Genomic DNA, 23,399 nt, shown 5'->3' with positions numbered 1-23,399 from the left:
GTGCTCGTCTCGGCGTCCGTCGTCGCTACCGCGACGACGTCCGCCTCGACTCGCGTTACGCTAAGACAGGGTGGCAGTGGTGTCACGTGCTCGTCTCGGCGTCCGTCGTCGCTACCGCGACGACGTCCGCCTCGACTCGCGTTACGCTAAGACAGGGTGGCAGTGGTGTCACGTGCTCGTCTCGGCGTCCGTCGTCGCTACCGCGACGACGTCCGCCTCGACTCGCGTTACGCTAAGACAGGGTGGCAGTGGTGTCACGTGCTCGTCTCGGCGTCCGTCGTCGCTACCGCGACGACGTCCGCCTCGACTCGCGTTACGCTAAGACAGGGTGGCAGTGGTGTCACGTGCTCGTCTCGGCGTCCGTCGTCGCTACCGCGACGACGTCCGCCTCGACTCGCGTTACGCTAAGACAGGGTGGCAGTGGTGTCACGTGCTCGTCTCGGCGTCCGTCGTCGCTACCGCGACGACGTCCGCCTCGACTCGCGTTACGCTAAGACAGGGTGGCAGTGGTGTCACGTGCTCGTCTCGGCGTCCGTCGTCGCTACCGCGACGACGTCCGCCTCGACTCGCGTTACGCTAAGACAGGGTGGCAGTGGTGTCACGTGCTCGTCTCGGCGTCCGTCGTCGCTACCGCGACGACGTCCGCCTCGACTCGCGTTTCGCTAAGACAGGGTGGCAGTGGTGTCACGTGCTCGTCTCGGCGTCCGTCGTCGCTACCGCGACGACGTCCGCCTCGACTCGCGTTACGCTAAGACAGGGTGGCAGTGGTGTCACGTGCTCGTCTCGGCGTCCGTCGTCGCTACCGCGACGACGTCCTCCTCGACTCGCGTTACGCTAAGACAGGGTGGCTGTGGTGTCACGTGCTCGACTCGATAAATTGTAAAGGGATCAAAAAAGAGGAATTGAGCAGGAGGGCTTCGCAAAAAAAGGCACAGGAAAAAAAACAAGACAAAAAAATGGTTAGTTCTCCTCCACCATTTTCTTTGATTTTCTCTTCCATTGTGAAAATCCCTTTACATTTTATCTGCTTCTCTGATTAGTAGTTAAAAAACAAACATACCTGATTTGGGGATCAACCCCGATAGAAAGAACAGAGTGGGTGAAAAGGAGCAAAAATATATGTTGTCCATGATGGTTTTCTGTCCCAGAAACTTGATGTATATATCAAATGTAAAGTCCAGGACGTGTTGAAAAAAACCGTGATCATTCAATAATAGCTTAGGAACGCTGTTACATGACAAAGAATGCATTGTACTTTTTGAGCCATTTTGAAACTGCTGCTGTGTTTACAGAACCATGATTCTCGTGGAAGAAAATTAAAAAGAAAATGAACACAGGATGTTGTTCTGGCACTTTCTTTCTTTAGTTTCGACAGCAAAAAAGAATGCACCAGGATCTTGAGGATTCTTTCTATCTGTAGGAAATATATATAATATGTAAGCGGAAAAAATATTAAAAGAAGAAATGAACTGGATATGTGACTTCGAACAATGCACATTTATGATTTTGCAGGAAAAACACAAGTGACTATTCTAATTTGCATTTCTTTTTTCTTCCTTTTCAGATGACCAGTGCTGGTGTGGTCTATCCGCTAGTAAGAGAAATGATGAATGCTGGTTCATCAAGCATGCCAGTGCACGTTTTACTGGAAAAATTTACACAGGTATCACCCCCAACCCCCTCTATCTTTAATAATTCTTTGTAGCAAAAAGCAAGAGGTTCAATAAGTAGGGAAATGCTAACGCTGCCACTCCCCTCCTCCCCGTTCCCTCTCGCGGAACAAAAAAAGTCATTTGTGCAGAGGCGTCGCGCTAGAGAGGAGCAAGAGAATATTCAAGAGCTTGCGGCAGTTGAGGCTAGCATAAATTCGGCGAGTCATTCAGCTAATATTGCTTTTGGCATGGCGGAGACAGGGGCTTTCGCGGGAACAGATCCTCATGAGCATAAAGAACCTGCACTGTTTGATTTAAACGAGGTACAAAAGAAACATGACTTTGAGTACCTATGGTTTGATGAACAAACACAAGCTGCATGCATGCTGTTTACTATCAAAAAAGAGATAAAAATGAGGAGCTTATAAACACAAAATGCTTTTCTATGTGCCGCCCCCAGGCTATTGATGCAGATGAGGATGGTCCCAATGCAGCAGGCACTTCGGTTGATGATGTTCTCGACATGGATACAACAGAGTCACATGAGCAAAGGCAGCCACCACTCTTCGACTTGAATGAGGTATGAAGAAAAGGAAACTATGACTCTTATGGGATGTTTTGAAAAATGCACAAGTTTGTGAGGTGTACCTATCTAAAAATAACCAAAAAGAGAAAAATACTTATAGAAAAAAGGAATTGCATCTGTATGTTTTTTCCAGGTTATGGATATACATGAAGATGAGCTTGCTGAGGGTGGAGACGTTGCTTCCGCAGTCCACCAGTCGCAGCAAGGCCCGAATCCGGTGGATGGAGCAGCTGTAGCCACGGACCAGGGAGATTCGGTGCTGGATGGTGTGGAACAGACTGATGGTGTGGCTGCAGACCCAGAGCTTCAAAGTGCACTTGAACCTGAGCCCCCGACAGCCGAGGAACATGATATGGACCGAATGTTTGGTAATGGTGATTATCCATCTGTTCGGGAAATCATGGAAGCTCCTGCGCCGGAGCCAGGTCTTGAGTTCGATTCAAGGGACCAAGCATTCTTCTTTTTCGCCTCATATGCCCGGCGTGTGGGTTTTGCGGTAAAAAGGGACACCACATATGAGTCGAGGGTTTCAAAGCAGATAAACAAGCAGTCATTCAGCTGTAACCGGAGTCGGGCAAATGCGTGCAACGACTCTGCGCTGAGGAAGAGGATGACTTCCAGAATCAACAGGACAATGTGTCCAGTTAAGATAATAGTGAAAGAAGAATCTGGACGATGGGTTATAAAATCCACAAACCTTGAGCACAATCATGAGCTGTCTCCCAGTGAGTGGCTGGTTAGGTTTATGAAGTGCCACAAAAGGATGTCTGAATCTGACAAGGCATTGATTGACATTCTTCAAGAAAGCAGAGTGCCCCCCAGGAAAGTGATGACCATATTCAGGAGGATGATGGGGAGCTTCAGAGGAGTACCTTTTGATGCTAAGTATCTGAGCAACCGCAATGCAAAGAAAAGACTTAAACACAAGAACAAAGACATTGAGGAGCTGCTGAAAATTTTCAAGAGCGTTGAGGATAAGATGCCAGGTTTCAGTTACCAGCTCCAGGTCGACGCACACAACACCGTTAGAAGTGTGTTTTGGACAGATCAGATAGGTAGAGCAAACTACAGCCAGTTTGGGCAGTTTGTCTCTTTTGATACCACCTATTCCACAAACCAGTACAATATGCCATTTGCCCCTGTGGTTGGCGTGGACAACTATGGAAAGACTGTCCTGTTTGGTGCGGCATTGTTAAAGGATGAGAAGGAAGACACATTCAGGTGGCTGTTTCGAGCATTTCTGAGGTCGATGGGGGGTCTGCACCCGGAAACCATAATAACAGACCAGGATGTCGCAATGCGGAATGCTATACGTGCTGTCATGTTGCACTCAACCCACCGCTTCTGCAACTGGCACATCCAGAGGAAAATGAAACAGAAACTAGTCCCTTTCTTTGCTGCCCGAGGAACTTTGCATGCAGAGCTCCGGAGCCTAATCAGGAACTCGTTCACGCCTGAAGAGTTTGAGAGCGGATGGCACGCTCTGTTGGAGAAGCATGATGCTCAGGATGAAACCCACCTAAAGCGGTTGTTTGAAATCAGAGATGAGTGGGTCCCTGCATACTACATGGACAAATTTTTCCCATTCACGTCATCAACTGGGAGGAGCGAGAGCACCAACTCTCTGTTCAAAGGCTACGTCCTCCGAAAGGACTCGATTGCAACGTTTTTCAACCAGTACCAGATTGTTCAGGAAAAGAAGCATAGCGACCTTGATCGACTGAGAGAGAAATCAGAACTGAGAGAACAACGTTACTGGAGTTACGACCCTATGGAAAGAGAGGCTGCAAAGATATACACACCACCAATATACGCCAAATTTGTGGAAGAGATGAAAAAAACCACAGCTTACAGAGTTGAGGTCGTTGCTGCTGCTGGTGAAACAAGAGCATTTCTTGTGACAAGGCGTGGCGAATACCAGGACGCAGAGTTTTCAAAGAGGATATACACTGTGTCAATATCACCTGATGATGTCTACCGCTGCTCATGTTCCAAGTTCAATCGGGACGGTTTGCATTGCTGCCACGTCCTAGCGGTAGCAAGACACATTGGGTTGAGTAGCCTCCCTGAAAGCTTTATAAATCCTAGGTGGACAGTAGCTGCAGGGCATGTGTTAGCTATGATGACGGATGGAAATGTTGGTCAAAATGGACAGAGAACACACTTGACAGTCAGGCATTCTATAGTCATGAGCCAGGTGTCGGACGCATTGTCAAACGAATGCACGGACGACAGGTCGTACGACCTGTTCGTGGAAGGAATTGGTGAGGCAATAAACAAAGTCAGGTTAGACAAGCGGCTCCGCCAAGAACAACAACTCTCAGGTGGGAAGCGACGGTGTATTGATGATCCTCAGCAACTGAATGTTGATGCCAGGCAGGAGGGGGATGGCGACCTGCATATCCCTACGCAGGTGCATCAAAACATTGTGTCTACCATTGGTGCGTCTAGCATGGGTGGCGTTGAGGTGCATCAAACATTTGGGTTGAGAGACCCCCCGCTGTCACGCACAAAAGGTTTCAACCTTGGTGATAGGCCAAAGTCCATGTATGAAAAGGCTTCTGATAAGCTTAAGAAACAAAAAGCAGTAAGGAAGTGTTCCAAGTGCAGGCTGCCAGGCCATAAAAAGCCACAATGCCCCCAAAATAATCCGGTAATGCTTAAATATTCTGGACTAGCAGTGTTAATCTTATAGGATTTGTTATGGCTATCATATTTTCTTATATATAAAGCAGAAGGGACTAATTCCCTTTATCTGTCCTCCAAAAACAGGTGACATAACGCAACGTCGTGGGCAGAGAGCTACAACGCACATAGGATGCTACGGGAAAGAAATGGAGGCAATTATCTTCTTGGGGCACTTTTTTTTTGCATGGTGGCGCAGAGAAAAACGATGAGCATTTTTACTTGTGTATATGTTACCGAACCTGATACTAGCAGGAAGAAAAAGTGGACGAAAAAAGGAAGTATCTTGTAAGGCCTGTGTTGTCATTTTAGTTTGAAAGACTACCTATAAAAAGATATTTATGCTGTAAGTTATTGACATTTACGCTGTAAGTTATTAACCTACAAAAAAATCAGGGAATGAAAAGAAATAGAAGGGATGTTCTTCAAATGATGTTACCATTGCTTAGATACCTTTGATGCAACTGTAATGTCGTTTGACGACTCCATAATCCCGTCCGTTGTGTGATCGCCGCTCTGAGGAACAAGGATTGACGTGACAGAAGATCATGTCGAACCAAGCCTCCTCTTCCATTTCCCTCTCAACTTAGCTCATATGGATGACATAACAGATCCAGATGAAGCTTGCAATAGCAGAGCGGTAATACAAAAATAACTCCTATTGCGCCGCTACATTGAGTAGAACTCAGTAAAAGCAGCTTTCATCCTACGACCCGGCACAGGTTTGGGCAGACCGTCGAGCAACGGACAGGTGAAGGACTCATGGTTGAAGGTCCACTTGGAGCCCGACCACATAAAGATCCCACCGTTCTTTGAGTCTGTGTCCATATTCAAACGCATACTGGAAAAAAGGCCTTGGCAAAAAACTTTTCGTCATCTTAATTGAATCCGGCAGAAAGGGTCATCCTGGGGATCGGCCTCCACTTTCTGCCATGGCGTATGGAACCAATGAACTAATTCTTTGGTCGCCCAGTTGCCTCTTCCAATGCTTTGTGTACTGTCAGGCGGAGAAGAAGAATTTGGGAGTATTTCACTTCCAATACCTTGGGAGCTTCCCTTGCTGTACAAGGACATTAATGTACTTAAATCCATGCCATCTCCTCTTTGAGAACTCAGGCCATAGTAGCTCTGCAAGCTGCTCATTGCAAACTCGGCCTATTCCCTGTGTAGACTTGTCGCAATCTAGTAAATTCACAATGTCCCTCTTTTGCTGAATGTTCGGAGGCCACGCTCTGAAAAAAAACAGAGAATAGGTTAGAACAGACTATTATATTTACATACCATGTACAGTTGTACACCAACTTAAATAGTCAAAACATGGGTGAAGCGTCGTGATGCAAAAAGCAAGGAAGGAAACACTAGACCCTAAACAGCGACAATATTATGAACTGCTAAAAATGAGTTGTCTTTATCTGACAAATAGTTTGGACTTTGAAAATCAGCGTGAACAAGAAAACAGGTTGCAGTTAAATATGTAACTGACAAAAAATCAACAACAATGAAACTTATGGACTCTGTGCTACAGCATGGAAGAGAAAAAAACCAAAAACACAAGGAACACAGTAACATTAGGAATTCTTCTAGCTTAATGCTCATGTACATACAGATTGTGCTCTATCTCTGTTGTTTTGAATAATGTTCAGAGCTCAGTTTCTTTGCACAGATGTTCAGAATTCATACAATAATTTGCTACAGAAAAACAACACGTTTTTCAGAGAATTAGCTCATTCTCTTAACAATGAAAGCTGCTGATTTCCTTGCAAATGTTCAGTGTTTATAGAAATAACTTGCTACAGGAAAACAAAACAATGTTCAGAGAATTAGTACATTCTTGAACAAATGGCTACAGAGAAACAAACAATGTTCACAGACTTAGTATATTCTTGAACAAATGCCAGCTGCTTATTTCTTTGAATAGTGTTCAGAATTTCATCCAAAAAGATCCCCCCTATAGAATAAAAATGAACTGCTAGTCTCAGTTCATTACTGAAAAAATGTCATTGTTTCAGAGATGCATTTAGGGATTTCCTTTTCCAATCTCCACAGCCGGTTCGGATACTTTGTAAGGATTTCCGCAGAGATGCGCCCCCGAGCACTACTACGTTGTGCTCCGGCGTCAACGAAAGACGAGACTGAGGCGGATGAGTTACGACATGAGACACACCAATTGAGTCATGCCATAGATTCGCTGAACGGGGTTGGCTTCCGGGGGGCAAGGACCAAAATTGTGAAGTATCAAATGGTAGACATGAAGATGCACCAACAAATGCAGGGCCTGGCTGCATCATATGAACTGTCGCTTATACTCTGACTTGGATGGTTGTGGGAAAAATGGCAAAAGGTAAATTAATGGCAAAAGAATTCAATTTACCCGTGTCCTACTCCTTTGAACCAATCGAACCAATCCTCTCCGGTGGCCAAATCTAAGAACAAAAACCCCTGTCAGTACTCGCACTTTGACCAGCAAGAAAAACAGAGTGACAAAATTCCAAGGAGGATGGCCCCCGATACTCATGCTGATGCTGCCACATTTCACATTTGGTTAATGCATTAACAAATTAGTCGTGGGGCCTGGATTTGGGCCCTAAATCTTAGGTTTTCTAATTGCTAACATAAACAAGTAGGAGTATAGTAAACAAAAGCAAGATAGGACCCAACCCACATTGAGTGAGTAAACACTAAACATTTTTCCGGCTACCAGATGATGCCAAAAATAATTTTATGGCTTACAAGATTCAAATGAAATCACACATATAAATTGATATCTAGTGTGTGAAGATGATTATCGGCAAGACAATGCAGTAGCTACATAACATGGTTAACTGATAAAAAATATTTGTCGAGTTCAAACCAACGCTCATTTAATCCCTGATTTTATCCTGGTAATTTTGACTGGCTTAGAAAAAGGCCTAATAGACAGAGGATGGCTTAGAAAAATCCTATTTTTGTGAAACAGTAAGCAATCCTCTTTTCTGAGCACAGAGCCACTCAGGTGGCCTGCTTTTCTTCAGTTTTGAGATCCATATTGCTCCTATTTTCTTGTACAGCATCCTCACAGGATTAGTCCTTTCAAAGAAATTAAATCATCTTCTTCCTTCTTCCTGTTACCAGGACTGTTGGTCCTTCTGTTGCCAGGAGAATTTGACTTCTTCCTGTTACCAGGACTTTTGGTCCTTCTGTTGCCAGGAGAATTCCACTTCTTCTTTTGCTTCCCTTTTTCAGATGGCACATGAGCTTCATCAGGACTCAGAGCAGAATCATGCAACTCCTTGCTGTTACCACGACACCTGTGCCTTCTATTGCCAGGAGAATTTGACTTGTTTTGCTTCGTTTTTTCAGATGGCACATGAGCTTCAATAGGACTCGAAGCAGAACCATCTTCCCCCTTCTTTCTGTTACCTCTGCGCCTGTGCCTCCTGCTGCCAGGAGAATTCAAGGATGGCCGGGATGCTCCATGTTGCTTCAGCTCTTGATCGCCTTCTTCAGATGGCAACTGCACTGCAACAGGACAAGAATTCTCTTCTTCCTTGTTCTTCCTTTGTTTGTTGGCAGAATCATCACAGAACGATACACTTCCGACATTCTTAGGCTGCTGTGTCAGCAGGGCTTCAACATATGGACTATCAGCATCATCATCCTTACCCTCAAAGAAATTAAATCATCTTCTTCCTCCTCGTGCCGAAAACGAGCAAAAGTGTGCCTGAACCTATCCATACTAGTTTCATGATAGCAGAGGTGCCAAAAAATCGACATCCATGTGCTGCTCCCTGTCAAATCTGGGTGTTCGTGAGCACAGAGAAGGTGGCCGCCATCAGCTATGAACTCATCGGAAGGAAGAGGGATTGGGGGGGGGGGGTACCGGGACATCCTCGGAGCCGACGCGGACGCGGCTGGGAAGCTTGGTGATGCCGGTGGGGATGCACAGCGGGAGGTCGAGCCCAAGCATGAGGACGTACGGCCGCCGGACAAACACTGCCTCGCCGTATTGGCCGCTTCCGCCCCTGGAAATCGCGGCGGCTGTGCGGCCGCTCCGCCTTGGCCCCTGCCGCCCGTGCGGACGCGGCGCCTCGCCGTATGCTGACCTCGCCGCCGCTCGTGCGGCCGCGGCGCCTCGCCCTATTCGCCGTTGACCTTGCGGGGGCTCGTGCGGCTGCGGCGCCTCGCCGTATTCACCGCTGACCTTGCCGGCACTCGTGCGGCCGCGTCGTCTCGCCGTATTGGTCGCTGCCGCTAGGGAGGAGCCGCCGGCGAGGAGGGGAAGCGGCAGGGCAGAGTAGGGAGGCGAGGCGCCGGGGATAGTGGGCTGCCGCGAGGAAGGAGCCGCCGGCGAGGAGGGGAAGCGGCAGGGCAGAGTAGGGAGGCGAGGCGCAGGGGATAGGATAAGATGCGGTGGTCGAGTGGGTTTTCCCAAAATAGAAACTAGCAGGAAAGGGAAAGGGAACAGAACGTGCTCCACGCGCGGTCGGAATCGATCGCCGCCGCGATCGATCGCCAAGGAGTGGTTTCGATCAAGCGGTGGCCAAGGCATGAGGGAAATATCGACAGCGGGTCTAGGTGACGTCAGACTGGAGCGATGTCTTCGTTTCCAGGTTGACAATCTCATATTTTATGTCTCTGCCTCTCCTTCTTTGGTCATTAAGCTTTGATGATTTTTGAGATGCTCTCGCTACCTTCAATGGTTACCTCATCACCAGCGTGTTCTCCTTGGGTCGTGGACCATTAACGCCCAGCGTCAGTGTGTTCGGCGTTTGAGTCGTAATGGACCATTAACACCCAACATGTTCGGCGTTGGAGTCATCGTGGAGAGCCCATCCCGTAGATCAGATCATAATAACTTTTGAATTTTAGTTGTTCGTAGTATTTAGGTTGAGTGGGCTAGCTGCAGTGCGACCTGCCGTCAATGATAAAGTTACAACTTACAAATGACCCATCATGGCCGCCCGTAGTTTTGTCCAAGCTTTGTTACTACATGGTTTACTTTTTGTCAGACTTCAAAACTACAATCAGAGAAAAGAACCATAGTTTCTCTCCAGCAGGTAAACTTACAAACTAGCGGCGTATTGAGAACTGGGCATCTGGTGGTTCGGTGATTGAACGTCATGTCTTTTTTATTAAGCTTTGGAAGTTGCAAGGCTAAGCTTTTACCAAAGTTATTTGTATGTCTATGTTCAGATTTCAAGGATATGCTTCACCATTCAGTTGTGAGTTCTGACCACGCATGGGCAACCGGCCGTGGCCGAATCGATCTTAGTTTAGAGTGTTTGCATGTGATGATCAACAAGTACAAAACTTATTTGGATTAAGAATATAGGTAAATTAATGATATATTCCAGACATTTGTATAAGAAATTCTGCACCTCCTGTGGCCGACTACAGATCAGTGTGGACACTAGGATTGATACTTTCCTCAAGGAATATCCCACACTTTTTTTAGACTATGTGCACCATGTTTCAAAGGGATCATTGATGTAGAATCACCCGAAATATTCTGATTTGGTTGCAGAAGATGTTATCATCAGAGAAAACATGATTAACGCTGAATCACCGGAATATGGATGTCCCGTTGCAACGCACGGGCAATTACCTAGTCCTATATAGAAGGATTGAATATAAAGAGGCGAGGTGGGATTGTCCAGTTGGTAGCACAATAATTACATGACAGAGAGGTTGCGAGTTTGATTTTCTAAACCCACAAATATATTTTCACCCGGCCTTTTACCCCTTTTGTGGGCCGCCTTCATTAGGCTGCATAGGCCGGGTTCGTCGGCCTCAGCTCGCCCATGTGTTTTGCGGTAGTTTTATGGGTAGAAGCGTTTATTTATAAAACGTCGGATGACGGTTAGCGGGCAGAAGCAATAGCAGATTTATTATTAGATAAAGATACACCAGTACTCCCTCTTGTTCCCTCATATAAAGTGTATTTGTTTTTCTAAAAGTCAAACGAGTGCATTTTAGCCAAGTTTTTAGAAAAATATATCAATATCCACAATATGAAATTTATATCATTTGATAGATCTTGAAAGCTAGTTTCATATTTTATCTATTAGGTATTGCAGATGTTTCTGTTTTGTTCTATAATCTTGGTCAAACTCTCAAATAGTTGACTTGCACAGAAATCAATACACCTTATATTTCGAAACGAAGGGAGTATTTGACAGGAAACGATAAACCAAACACGCCCTTAGGAATTCTTTTATTCACAGAAAATTTGGACGTACAGGCATACAACAATGTTTCACAATGGGACAGAGGTAGTATTTTTCTAGACCACGAGAGTGCATTGAGCCCAGGAGCAGAAACTCCCAAGTCCCTAAAGCATTCGGATCTCTTTCTTCTTTCTACCAAGCAAGGCTGGTACACCACACAGCACAATTCGGTCAAGGAGCTGATAACATAATTTCGTATCTCCATGCTAAATTCAACCCCTTCATTTCAGTGTTTGAAGTTTTACAACATCTGGCAAGCATTACATTTCTTCACATAAAAAGTCTCTCACCTTCACACACACGTCGACACCCAACTTGCTCCACTATACACTTCCCAATCCTGCTACAGATTATGCAAGGCGTGAGGCAGGACGGCCAGACAGTTGGGGTTTGAATTAGCAATGGGTACTGCACATGTGTTTTTTTTTCTTTACATTAATACAGCTAGGATCAGATTTTACAGTGTACGGTAGAGCTAGAGGAACCATGAAATCACATGCTCATGGCTCTTGACGAAGAAAGGTCAGGATCGCCGTCCACTTCGCTTCCTGCTCCGTCTCCCATTGCCTGCAGCATTTTTAGTCCACGAAATATTACTCGCCGCAAATGATTGATATTAGCAATATCACAAGGCAGTCAATGAAGGCAAGCTGATTGAGGTTAGCAATTCCCACCTTTATCTGGGATAGATAACGATCAAATGCACCATCGCCGTAAAGGATCTTAGCTCCACAGCCAGGTCGGTCCACCAATCCTACTGCACCTTCATCTACAACCACTGCGTCAATTCGCTTCTCTCCAGATTTTGTATCTGGAATCTGCAAGGCAGTCACAAATTCATGAATATATGGTATGAATGCCAGCTCCATTGAGTTTGTGTGTAAGTTCAAGGAAAAGGAAAACAAAGTTGCTATCGGACGAACCTCATACATGGAATCCATGAGAATATTCTCAAGGATAGTCCTTAAGCCCCGTGCACCTGTATTTTTGCACATTGCCTTCTGGGCAATTATTTGTAGTGCAGCATCCGTGAAGTGAAGCTTAACCTGAAAGCCAACAGTGTAAGAAGCGCCAGATAACACTTGCATGTTTCCAATGAAAATATACTCACATTATTCATGCTGAACAACTTCTTGAATTGTTTACCTAGAGCATTCTTTGGCTCGGTGAGAACCTAGCAGTACATTATTGTATTAGCCATCAATTATAAGTTCAATAACAATCATATAGAAATATGTTTTCCACCTAATAGGAATTATTTTTTCTCCTACAGATCTACCTGAACAAGTTGGTCCTCATTTAGTGCTGCCAAGCTGACAAGGATAGGAAAACGTCCAATGAACTCCGGAATGAGTCCATATGCTATAAGATCACCGCTCTCAACCTGAAAACAAAACCAAATAAAAAACACTTTAGCTTTTACAGAGCAAATGCATTCACATTCGCCCTGAAACAAAGGCTTCCAAAAATAGCTGGCTCCTGAACTCTGGTACTCACTGATTCTAACAAGGACGATGTCACTTGAGCACTTGAAATACCACTAGTCCTCATGCTTGCACGGACAGGTGCCCCAAATCCAATAGAAGAATCCTGCCGCCTATTTACACAAAAGGGGGGTGGGATGCCCCTTAGATGAAGACTGACAGGAAACACCAGAGATAGCAACTTTGAAACAGGTAAAAACAATGGTACCTCTCTGATATAGTTTTCTCCAAGTCAATGAAAGCACCCCCGCATATAAACAGAATATCCTTCGTATCTATCTGTATGGCATGCAGAATAGAGAATTAAAGCTCACCCATGATTACATTACCTTGAACAAGGAAGGCCTTGAAAAGTGGATCATGGTTTAGATGGTAGAAGGCAATTAGAAAAATGAAGTTAATATGACATTTGTGGTGCAAAAAGTGGTGGCGCTTGGAGCAAGCTGTGGGGTTCCAACCACACAGATTTCGAATAAACCTAGTATTACAAATAGCATTAATCTCTAGGAGTTACTAACACCACATGTCCTAGCTCCTGCCTCCTGGCACCGCCACTGGGTGTAAAGAAACAATACGATACATGTATAAAGCAGCACGGTATGCATTCATAACAAATAAGTTCTCTTTTCTACGGAGGACTAATATGATGATAAGGTCACATAATTCCATATTTTTCTCTATTTTTGCTACCATTCAGGACACAGGTACTGGCGATGTGATACTGTAATTCCTCAGGCAAAATGTATACCATGCACACTTTCTTGGGGAAGAATGTCATATACAAATTGTGCTGACAGTACCTGTATATTATCGCCACGAGGATGCTTCCTTGCTCCTTTCTCAGGGACATTGACTATCTAAACATGACCGCATTAGAAAATTATATCAAAAGGCATCCATATGTAGAGACAATTATCAAGAAATGATCTTGTCTTTTACCAAGAATCATAGTACCCCAGAAAGATCGCATGATATCAATGAAGCAAATGAGTTCCTTTTTAGTGCATAGTAGGATTAATGTAAAACAAAATTATATGATGCCTCAGACCAATACATTTGCAAATCCAATAATGACATCACTATAAAAGCTCCAAAATGCAAGCTCACAATACACAGCACAAAAGAAAGAAAATGCATGAATAGAACTAGGTATAGCATTCAGCCACCACTACAAATTTCAGTACAATAGCATATACTCCCTCCGTTCCTAAATATAAGTCTTTTTAGAGATTTCAGTAAGGACTGCGGATGTATATAGACATATTTTAGAGTGTAGATTCACTCATTTTGCTCCATATGTAGTCCGCATTGGAATCTCTAAAAAGACTTGTATTTAGGAACGGAGGGAGTATTAATCTACGAATGATATACATTTTAATCCTAGTGGCAGCCAATATCTGCTTGCAAACGTTCGAACTTTCAACTTATAAACATGCTGCTTCATTGGAAGGTCAATGAAGATGACTCACCGTGCCTTCCAGCATTTTCAACAAAGCCTGCTGAACACCTTCGCCTGATACATCTCTACTGATGTTAAGGCTCTCAGCCTGCATGTTGAATGCACCCAACTGATTAATGATTCCCATACCAAGGAAAAATGTTCAACAGAAGTTAATTTGGATAGACCTTCTTAGTGATCTTATCAACTTCATCAATGTACACCATCCCTTGTTGTGCTGCTTGCACATTAAAATCTGCCACCTAGTTAATGTTCAAATATAAGACCCAGAGTTCACTTTCAAGGACTCTTAGTGAGAAGTCAACTAGTAGCTCCTATTTGTTTAAATATATGTGCAATAAAAAACCATACCGTAAGTAACTTGTACAATATAGATTCTACATCTTCTCCTACATACCCTGCCTGCAGGAAGTTGAAAAATAAAGCCTTAGTGTCTGAACAAAGTAGAGAGAGAGAGAGATTCACATAGAAATATGCCTAAAGGAATCAGGTGACGACAGTTAATCATTTTTTATTAGTTGAATCGCTCACAAAGAAATGAAGTAGGCATCTTGATCAACAAGAGAGTAGTAGACGTCAAGTAGCAGGGGGGGGGGGGGGGGGGGGGGCAGATTATCCTCGTCAAGTTGGTAGTTGGGGACTTAGTTCTCAACGTTATCAGCAAGTAGGCCACAATGAGAGCACTAAGAGGGAGTTCTGGGAAGCCTGGAGGATATGGGTAGGAGTGTACTACCTCCGTCCGAAAAAGCTTGTCCCAAGGTTGTCCCTCAAGTAGATGTATCTAGTACTAACTTGGTGCTAGATACATCCATTTGAGGACAAACTTTTCCGGACGGAGGGAGTACCTATTAGTGAGAAGCTCTTCATAGGAGGAGCCCTAAATGGCCACATAGGTACATCTAACACAGGTTTTGAAGGGGTGCATGGGGGCTTTGGCTATGGCATCAGGAATCAAGGAGAAGATGTCTTAAGCTTCGCTCTAGCCTACGACATGATTGTAGCTAACACCCTCTTAAAAAAGAGATGATCCCATCTAGTGACTTTTAGTGGTGGTGAACACTCTAGCCAGATTGATTTCGTCCTCTCGAGAAGAGAAGACATGCATGCTTTACTAGATTTTAAGGTGATACCTGAAGAGAGTGGTGTCCCTCACATAAGCTTTAGGTGGCTGACTTCCGCTTTAGGATTCGTGTGTAGCGGGATAAGCGCCGCAAGTCGCTAGAACGAAGTGGTGGAAGCTCAAGGGGGAGGCGGCTCAGGCTTTTGAGAAGGTTATTAAGGAGGGCCCTTGGGAGGAAGGAGGTGATGCAAACAATATGTGGATGTAGATGGTGACTTGCATTCGTAAGGTGGCTTCAGAGGAGTTTGGGGTGACCAGAGGAAGTAGAAGCGAAGCTAAAGGTACCTGGCGGTGGAAGGCTATTAAGGAGAAGAAAGACTATTTCAGATGCCTACACCTGGGTAGGAATGCAGACAATATAGAGAGGTACAAGGCGGCAAAGAAGGCTGCAAAGCGAGCAGTGAGTGAAGCAAGGGATCGGGCGTATGAGTAACCTGAAGCAGCACAAGGTTGTGAGGAGCCACTCCACCTTGCTGCTACAAAGTGAACAGCACTAGTGTTGAACGAACTACTTCAACGTGTTGTGCTACATATCGCTCTAGAGGAGAATATAGGACAATATGGCAGCAGGAGTTCAATCCAAAACTCCTAGAGCACAAGATCTAGTCCAAGATCTTAGATAAGAACACCAAGTTCTGTTATAGGTAGTGGGGTACATAGTCTGGTTACAAACTAGAGGTGAGGACCTCTGTTTGTAGGGCTTTGGGAAGCCCTGACATCTCACTTCTACTTATAGCTAGAACACTCTAGAAAACATTACAAGATTCACCATTTTCCTCATAGCTAGAAGACTAGAAAACAGTAGCTAGGGTTAAGAAACGAAAAAAAAACTAGACTAGAGTAGAAGTATCTAGAAGTAGGCAAACAGATTTGACATATGAATTTTTTTTCCCTCCTCTGTTGTTCCTCATCAGGACCTCTACCAGCACTTAGACACAAAGGAAGGCGAAAAGGACATCTATAAGATGGCCAAGATCCGAGAGAGGAAGACGAGGGATGTCAACCAAGTGAAATGCATCAAGGACGGAGCAGATCGGCTCATAGTGAAGGACGAGGAGATCAAGCATAGATGGCGGGAGTACTTCGACAAGCTGTTCAATTGAGAGAATGAGAGCTCTACCATTGAGCTGGACGACTCCTTTGATGATACCACCAGACGTTTTGTGCGACGAATTCAGAAGTGAATCCAAGAGTCTGAGGTCAGGGAGGCTTTAAAAAGGATGAGAGGAGGCAAGGCGATGGGCCCTGATTGTATCCCCATTGAGATGTGGAGAGGCCTTGGAGACATAGCGATAGTATGGCTAACTAAGCTTTTCAACCTCATTTTTCAGGCAAACAAGATGCTAGAAGAATGAAGGTGGAGTACATTAGTACTAATCTTCAAGAACAAGGAGGATGTTCAAAGTTATACTAATTACCGTGAAAATAAGCTGATGAGCCATAATGAAGTTTTGGAGAGAGTCATTGAGCACCGCTTAAGAGGAATACCAAGCGTACCAAAAATCAGTTTGGTTTCATGCCGGGAAGTCGACCATGGAAACCATTTCCTTGGTACAACAACTTAGGGAGAGATACAGGGAGCAAAAGAAGGACCTGTGTATAGTGTCCATTGACTTGAAGAAGGCCTACGATAAGATACTGCGAAATGCCATGTTGTGGGCCTTGTAGAAACACAAAATCCCAACAAAGTACATACCCTCATCAAGGACATGTACGATAATGTTGTGACAAGTGTTCAAACAAGTGATGGCAACACCGATGACTTTTCGATTAAGATAGGACTGCACCAATGGTCAACTTTGAGACCTTATTTTTTTGCCTTGGTGATGGATGAGGTCAACAAAGATATACAAGGAATGAAGGAGATATCCCATGGTGTATGCTCTTTGAGGATGATGTGGTGCTAGTCGATGATGGTCAGACAGGGGTTAATAGAAAGTTAGAGCTATGGAGACAAACTTTGGAATCAATAGGTTTTACGCTTAGTAGAACTAAAACCGAGTATATGAGGTGCAGTTTCAGTACTATACATTATAATGCACTTATAATATCCTCCAGAATGTAAACATTAGTGAATAGCGAACCACTTGCCTGGGTCAATGTTGTTGCATCAGCAATTACAAATGGCACATTTACAAACCGAGCTAATGTCTTTGCAAGCAAAGTTTTACCTGTGAAAAATATGAAGCATCCAAACAAAATAGTACTGATGAGCGCTCTCTCTTTATTATAGTTCGTCCAACATAGAAGAAACCAGAATTCAGTTTATTCCAATCACAACAACTGAGGATAGTTGCAGATGCTACCTGAACCAGTAGGGCCCATTAACAGTATATTGCTTTTCTCTAGTTCAACATTGTCTTCACCATCAGCTTCTCCATCAGAACAACCCAAATCTGCTCCAGACCTAATGGTTTTAGCTTATACATCACATAATTAGTCGCTGAATGATATGCATGAGTTCTAATTTCTGTGGGTGCAGTAATAAATATCCTTACTCATTTCATAAACAAAACAAAAAGAATTGAGGTGGTACAATGGAACTGACCCTTTCTGTAGAGACTGATGGTATATACGTTTATAGTGGTTGTACACTGCAACAGATAGCACCTACAAATTTAAATGGTAATATCATATCAGAAAATCAAAGCTATGGAAGCGTTAGTGTTGAATGTTGAGTACACAATACTAAGCAGGAGTACTTGAGCTTATCATGCCGATTATACTAAATCAATATCTAGATGCCACCTTTGCCGCTCAAGGCTAATATATCTTACAATTGAGAAAAAACACCCTTGACAGTACGAATAGTTGATCGCCAAATCTCATCAACACTAGCTGTACTATATTGTGTATGGAACATTGGAACTTGCACTAGATTTGGTTAGATGGTACAGATCAAGGAAAGGTGCACCCAGGTCAAGGTTGATTGAAGGTGAAATCACCAGCGATCTTGATCAGTTTTCCGTACAGCTTCTGTAGAAAACTGTTGGAGGTGGCAGACCTGTGGTTGAGCAAATCCACCTGGGTCTATATCCATAGCAGCGCCAGAGACCGATTCTCCATGAGCACTACCAAGCTCTTGGCAGCCACAGGACGCAGAAAGATGAAGTGGTCGTCAATGCCGAGTTCATGCCTCCATGAGCAGTCCTTGTCACTGGTGTCAGACAAGGAGAGAAACTAACGCCAAGGCCTCCCTAAAAGGATAAACACTTCCTCTCACCAAAGCATCCTTGCCGGTTTGGACCGCATTACTTTCGCCTCCAAGCTCTGCATCTCAATGGCTTGCTCAAGTTGTGCTCAAATGAAGCCACATCTCACAACTCCAGGCGTACATTGACCAAGTTGCCAAGGATCTAGACACCGCAGGCCTCTTTTTTTTCGATAAAACGCAAAGACTTTGCGTTTCATTGCATTGAAAAGAGAGGGGTCATCAGTACAAGCCTCCGAGAGGGAGGGTTACAGATTCAAAACAAAAAAGGATCAGTGGACGTCCCAGGTGGTCGGTAAGACTACGCCTAGGCCTGTGGCTCCTGCTCTGACCCAAAGGGTCGCTTCCTCTCTAATTCTAGCCGTGAGTTCGGTAATGAAGGGCTGAGCACCGTCGAAGACGCAGGCGTTCCTCTGCTTCCAGATCATCCAGGCCTACCGCACTAATGACCTGCTCCGCGATGGGCACATTCCACACACCCGATTGAATCGCTCACTGGCTGGAATCCACATAAGAGCACTCTCATTAAGTTAATAGTTTGCCCTCAGCGTTAAGTAACCACTGGTGCTTTGTGAATTTGCATAAAAATTGTAGAAAAGCATACAAAGACTTCGCATTAGATAAATCGTGGACTGTGGCTACGCAATATGTTTAGTTCCTTGTCATTGTTTCATGGTGTTCTTTTACATGACGGGGAGAGTGACAACTTATTCCCCTTTTTGTTTGTGAAACCCTGTTTATATCCTTTGAGCGCACTCCCATAACTAGCGATCACCTGGATCTCACCTGTGCTAGTGTGAAGTGTTATCAGATATCTTCAGGAGAAAACTGAACTAAAACAACACTCAAAACCCACTGATCAAACTCCATTTCCAATCGAATCATCTCAACTACATTAAGATTTACTTTTTTTTTCTCGAATACAGAGGAGAGTTGTGTATCATTGCATTAAGAATAAATGTACATACAAGCCCCACTAAACAGCTAAAACGGACGGGTCAGAAGCAAGAAAAAGACGACCTACACTCAAACCATGACCACGACCAGGACTCTCCCATGATCAGTCTAAGGACCAAAGTTGTGCTTCATCTTTAATGGCCAGTAGCACCCTTTGGACATTGGGAACTCCCGCTGAAGACACGGTCATTTCGATGCTTCTAAATCATCCAAGCACAAAGAGTGATTAAGGATTTCCAACCACCCTGCATAGAACCTGGCACCGTAGAGATGGTTCTGGACCACCAATCAAATAAATGAGCAGAAGGTGATTGGGGCGCCAAGTCGGGGAGGCCAAGATGTCAAATAAATGAACACCCTTTTCTGCATGGATGGTTGGAGGGGCAGTCCATTGTTGATCTTGCTCTGCACCTTTTTGCCCTTATCCTTGTATCCCAAGGTTCTCCACCGCTATTATCTCCCAAGGTTCTCCACCGCTATTATCTCCCAAGGATACACTATACAAGGATGAGATAATAGCGGTGGAGAAGAGAGCCTTGATACAAGGATGAACTAGTATAGTGTATCTGGTCCCAAGGTTTATCCGGTTGGGTTTTATGCATCCATAGCCGTCACATCCGTGCCCAACCACAAGTTTTAAATCAAGAATACCCAGACCTTTCGAGCTCCTTGGAACGGCAAACCATCAGCCATGCAATCAAACAATGACCACCTCTTGCCTCCTTCCTTCCTCTCCACAAGAAGCCCCTTCTGATTTATCAATTGCCCTCAAAGCCCAATTTGGAAGATCCATGGCCATAGCCAAATACACAAACAAAGATGTGAAAATGACCTTACCCGCTCAGCTAGCCCGTGTCATGACTTCAACCTTCCATCCCGGAGTTGATCAGCAATTCTATCAATGATAGGTTGAATTTGGATTGCTGTAAGTTTTTGATGGACAAAAGCAGGCCAAAATATTTGCAAGGAAACTCTTTCACCTCAGAAGGCAAATGGTCCTGGACGACAGCCAAGTCGTCGACCGAACATTGGATTGGTATAGCACTACCCATCTGAATATTCGTCTTAAGACCAGATGCACCCCCAAGCACACGTAAAATATCCTTGATCAGCTCCGAATCTGAAGCCACCATTACAATAAGAAGCACCACGTCGTCAGCATAAAGAGAAACACGATGACGAAGTGGTCGGCTAGATAGGGGCTGCAGCAGCCATCATCCCTGGCCTTTTGAACCAAGCTATTGAGAGCGTCCATGACAAGGATGAACAACATTGGGGACAGAGGGTCCCCTTGACGAAGGCCTCTCATATGATGAATCTCATTAAGATTTACATCTCATGCAATGTGTTTGCCAAAAAAACTCTGATTAACTATACTAATAGCATTCCCGCAAAAAATATTCTAATAGGTGGGTAATCATAAGTCCTCAATCAGCAAATCTGAGCCAATCGAAATAGGATTCTACTGTGTAAAGATTGGATTTGGCTACCATATATAGTACAACTGGACACAATGCTTGTACCTGTATCGATCTCCTTGTATGCCTATCGGCACTAAGCTGTATAAAAAACAACAGCTGCCCAAGATTGATCTGTGCTGAATCAGGTCAATATTTCTCTTCCTGTCTTCTATACATTGTTGTAAAACGTGGCGAACGAATTCTGGTGTACATGTCGGGCTTCAGGCTGAGCTTGACAACGCTGAGCTAGAGACTGGGGGCAGATTCATTGGCTCGTATTTAGAAGTAAAACGTGCAGTTGGGTGCATCCATCTGCCAAGCAAGAGGGAACGGGCACATTTTATGTACAGCGCTAATTGACCGTAAACAATGCAATCAATGATGGCAACAGCAGCAGAATTTCTCAGGCATGCATGTTTGCCACATGGCTCTCCTTGAGGGTGCTGAGGTATATAGTTTATGACAGAAAGGAGACTGCGTGTGTGTTGCCTAGGAAGACCGCACATAGGCTCTTGGTGACCGCATTATCCTTGCTCTGATACCATGAAAGAAGAAGTATTCAGCTGAACTTGATGATTTGTATTTTTCCTCATGGGGTAGTCTATAGAGATTAGAATAGAGCGAGGAGGAACAACATGCTCAACAACAATCTGTTGAGATCCTATTACAAAGAGCTAGAATAATGTATCTGCGTGTGAATGCAGCTGATGACCATGGGAAGCTGACGACTATGGCTGGGTTAGTTCATTATCGTTACTTGGAACTACCATGGAACAGATGGTGTGTGAGAGGTGAGATTACCAGATTACCCTTCATTACTTTCAGTATAAGGTACCAATTCCACACCATTGATCTGCATATCCATAAACTTCTCTAAAAGTGGTATATCGAAACAAAGGTTACTAAATTTTCTTTCATTATCACGCAATGGGTAAAATAGGTTAAATCCGTAAATTCAGATGTATCTTGGTGTAAAGGAAGAACACCCTCCTTGCATGCCATCATTTGATGGAGCTCAAAATTTCAAACTGCTTTTGCCATTACAAACCTCCCCTCTGTAGGCTTCTTACAACTCCCACGGGTCAAAATAAGAAAAAAGTAGGAAAGAACATAATTGTGTTCCCACGCGAAAGCAATGCCCCAAGTTTTAGCACAGCACAACTGGCACAAAAACTGTTGTGCTGAGTGCACTGAGAGGAGCACACGGACTAGGCATTAAAGACCTAGCATTTGGATTCAGCATTAAGAACCCAATATTTCCCACAAGCTGACCAAAAGCAGCAGCAAAATGCCATCTCTGATATAAACAGTAAATAAAACAAGTGAACGGGAGCATGATTACAGCAAAGAGTTGTATAGAATCCTCACCTTCTTGGCTCGGTCTTGCCCAATCACATACTTATCGAGCCCCTTGGAAATCTCCTTAGGTGTCGGAAAATCCTTCCCAAGGTTCGACCCGCCCCATCCGTCTTTTCCCCCTCCCTCCTCGCCCCCACCGCCAGCAGTTCCTCCCCCGCCACCGCCTCCGGCTACGCGGACGACGTTAAGGCTAGGGTGGAACGGTGGCCCGGGCGGCACATGCACGGCCACGCCACTACCATCCCCATCGTCGCGCGAAGACGAGCTCGCACGGATGGCTTCCCATGAGGAGGGGTCCCTGACCCTGACACCGTCCGGGGGCAGGTCAGCCCGGACGCGGCCGATCTCGACGAAGGTGCCCTGAAGTGGCGCGAGGTGGTTGGGGTGGAAGAAGTAGGCGGTGCGGCAGTTGGGACAGAGGTTGAGCGTCTGATAGCCGCCGACAGCGGCGGGGGCTGAAGGGGGGTGGGCGCGGTGGGAGAAGAGGATGTCCATGTGCTTGGAGCAGCGCGGGCAGTGGGCCTCCGCGCGGATACGCCGCGGCTCCGGCTCGTCGTTAGAGGAGGACGAGGAGGAGCCGCCCCCGGAGGACGAGGGGCCCTCCCACTTGCGCCGATCCTGGAGGAGCCGGTGCGGTGGCGGGACCGCCGCGATGGCAGGGGAGCATTCGGCTGCGGTCAGGGTGGAGGCGGCGCGCGTGGCTGCGGCGGCGAGGCGCCTCCACCGGAGGAGGCCAGACATGGCGGAGGCGAGGAGCGCGCGCGGAGCTGCGGATTGGGGGGAGTCGAGAGAGAGAGAGAGAGAGAGAGAGAGTGGGTTGTGTTTCCTGTGGTGTCTCGGCGGGTGTGGTTAGCGAATTCCTGCGCTGTTTTCCTCGCGTGTTTGTGAGTTTTTTACGTGGTGGGGGCCTGCAGATACGTGGATTCCGGGATGGCGAGGCCAGAATCTTGCTATCAGATAAGGTGAGCTGTTGCACGGTTGGGTTTTTTTTACTAGACTAGTAATTGCCCATACGTTGCAAAGAGAGCAAACATATTTTAAAGTGGTCGAACACCAGTTATATCTTTGATTATTTTATAAGCGTTAATATATTTGTTCGCATATTTATACTTATTCCCCCATCCGCCTCTCTAATGACTCTATGCAATCCTCTAGCTTTGTTACAAATTCTAGGTTTATCTCCCTGTGTTGCCACGGGAGCAGAACAATTTTCCATAAAA

At 45.2% G+C, this 23,399-nt stretch overlaps 3 protein-coding genes across 3 annotated transcripts; 1 reads left to right on the top strand and 2 right to left on the bottom strand.

The window, feature by feature from the left end:
- Positions 1–1,160: 1,160 nt before the first annotated feature.
- LOC123137224 (translation initiation factor IF-2) lies at positions 1,161–9,466 on the bottom strand. Its single transcript, XM_044556868.1, has 3 exons — positions 8,783–9,466; positions 5,377–6,155; positions 1,161–1,414 (listed from the first exon to the last, which is right to left on the bottom strand). The coding sequence occupies exons 1-2, from the start codon at positions 9,449–9,451 to the stop codon at positions 6,063–6,065; spliced, it is 762 nt and encodes a 253-aa protein (XP_044412803.1). The 5' UTR covers positions 9,452–9,466; the 3' UTR covers positions 1,161–1,414; positions 5,377–6,062.
- LOC123137223 (protein FAR1-RELATED SEQUENCE 5) lies at positions 3,794–5,205 on the top strand. The gene is made up of 2 exons (XM_044556867.1): positions 3,794–4,891; positions 5,011–5,205. The coding sequence occupies exons 1-2, from the start codon at positions 3,806–3,808 to the stop codon at positions 5,017–5,019; spliced, it is 1,095 nt and encodes a 364-aa protein (XP_044412802.1). The 5' UTR covers positions 3,794–3,805; the 3' UTR covers positions 5,020–5,205.
- A 1,859-nt stretch (positions 9,467–11,325) lies between the features above and the next one.
- Positions 11,326–23,029, bottom strand: LOC123137222 (CLP protease regulatory subunit CLPX1, mitochondrial). The gene is made up of 15 exons (XM_044556866.1): positions 22,189–23,029; positions 17,741–17,802; positions 17,499–17,599; positions 17,284–17,363; positions 14,424–14,474; positions 14,240–14,314; positions 14,083–14,160; positions 13,414–13,470; positions 12,822–12,892; positions 12,627–12,726; positions 12,409–12,513; positions 12,241–12,303; positions 12,053–12,175; positions 11,804–11,947; positions 11,326–11,696 (listed from the first exon to the last, which is right to left on the bottom strand). The coding sequence occupies exons 1-15, from the start codon at positions 22,918–22,920 to the stop codon at positions 11,622–11,624; spliced, it is 1,917 nt and encodes a 638-aa protein (XP_044412801.1). The 5' UTR covers positions 22,921–23,029; the 3' UTR covers positions 11,326–11,621.
- Positions 23,030–23,399: the final 370 nt, after the last annotated feature.

Source organism: Triticum aestivum, chromosome 6B, assembly GCF_018294505.1.
Source record: "Triticum aestivum cultivar Chinese Spring chromosome 6B, IWGSC CS RefSeq v2.1, whole genome shotgun sequence".
In the NCBI taxonomy this organism is placed as follows: Eukaryota; Viridiplantae; Streptophyta; class Magnoliopsida; order Poales; family Poaceae; genus Triticum; species Triticum aestivum.
This window is presented reverse-complemented; position numbering and strand designations above follow the sequence as displayed.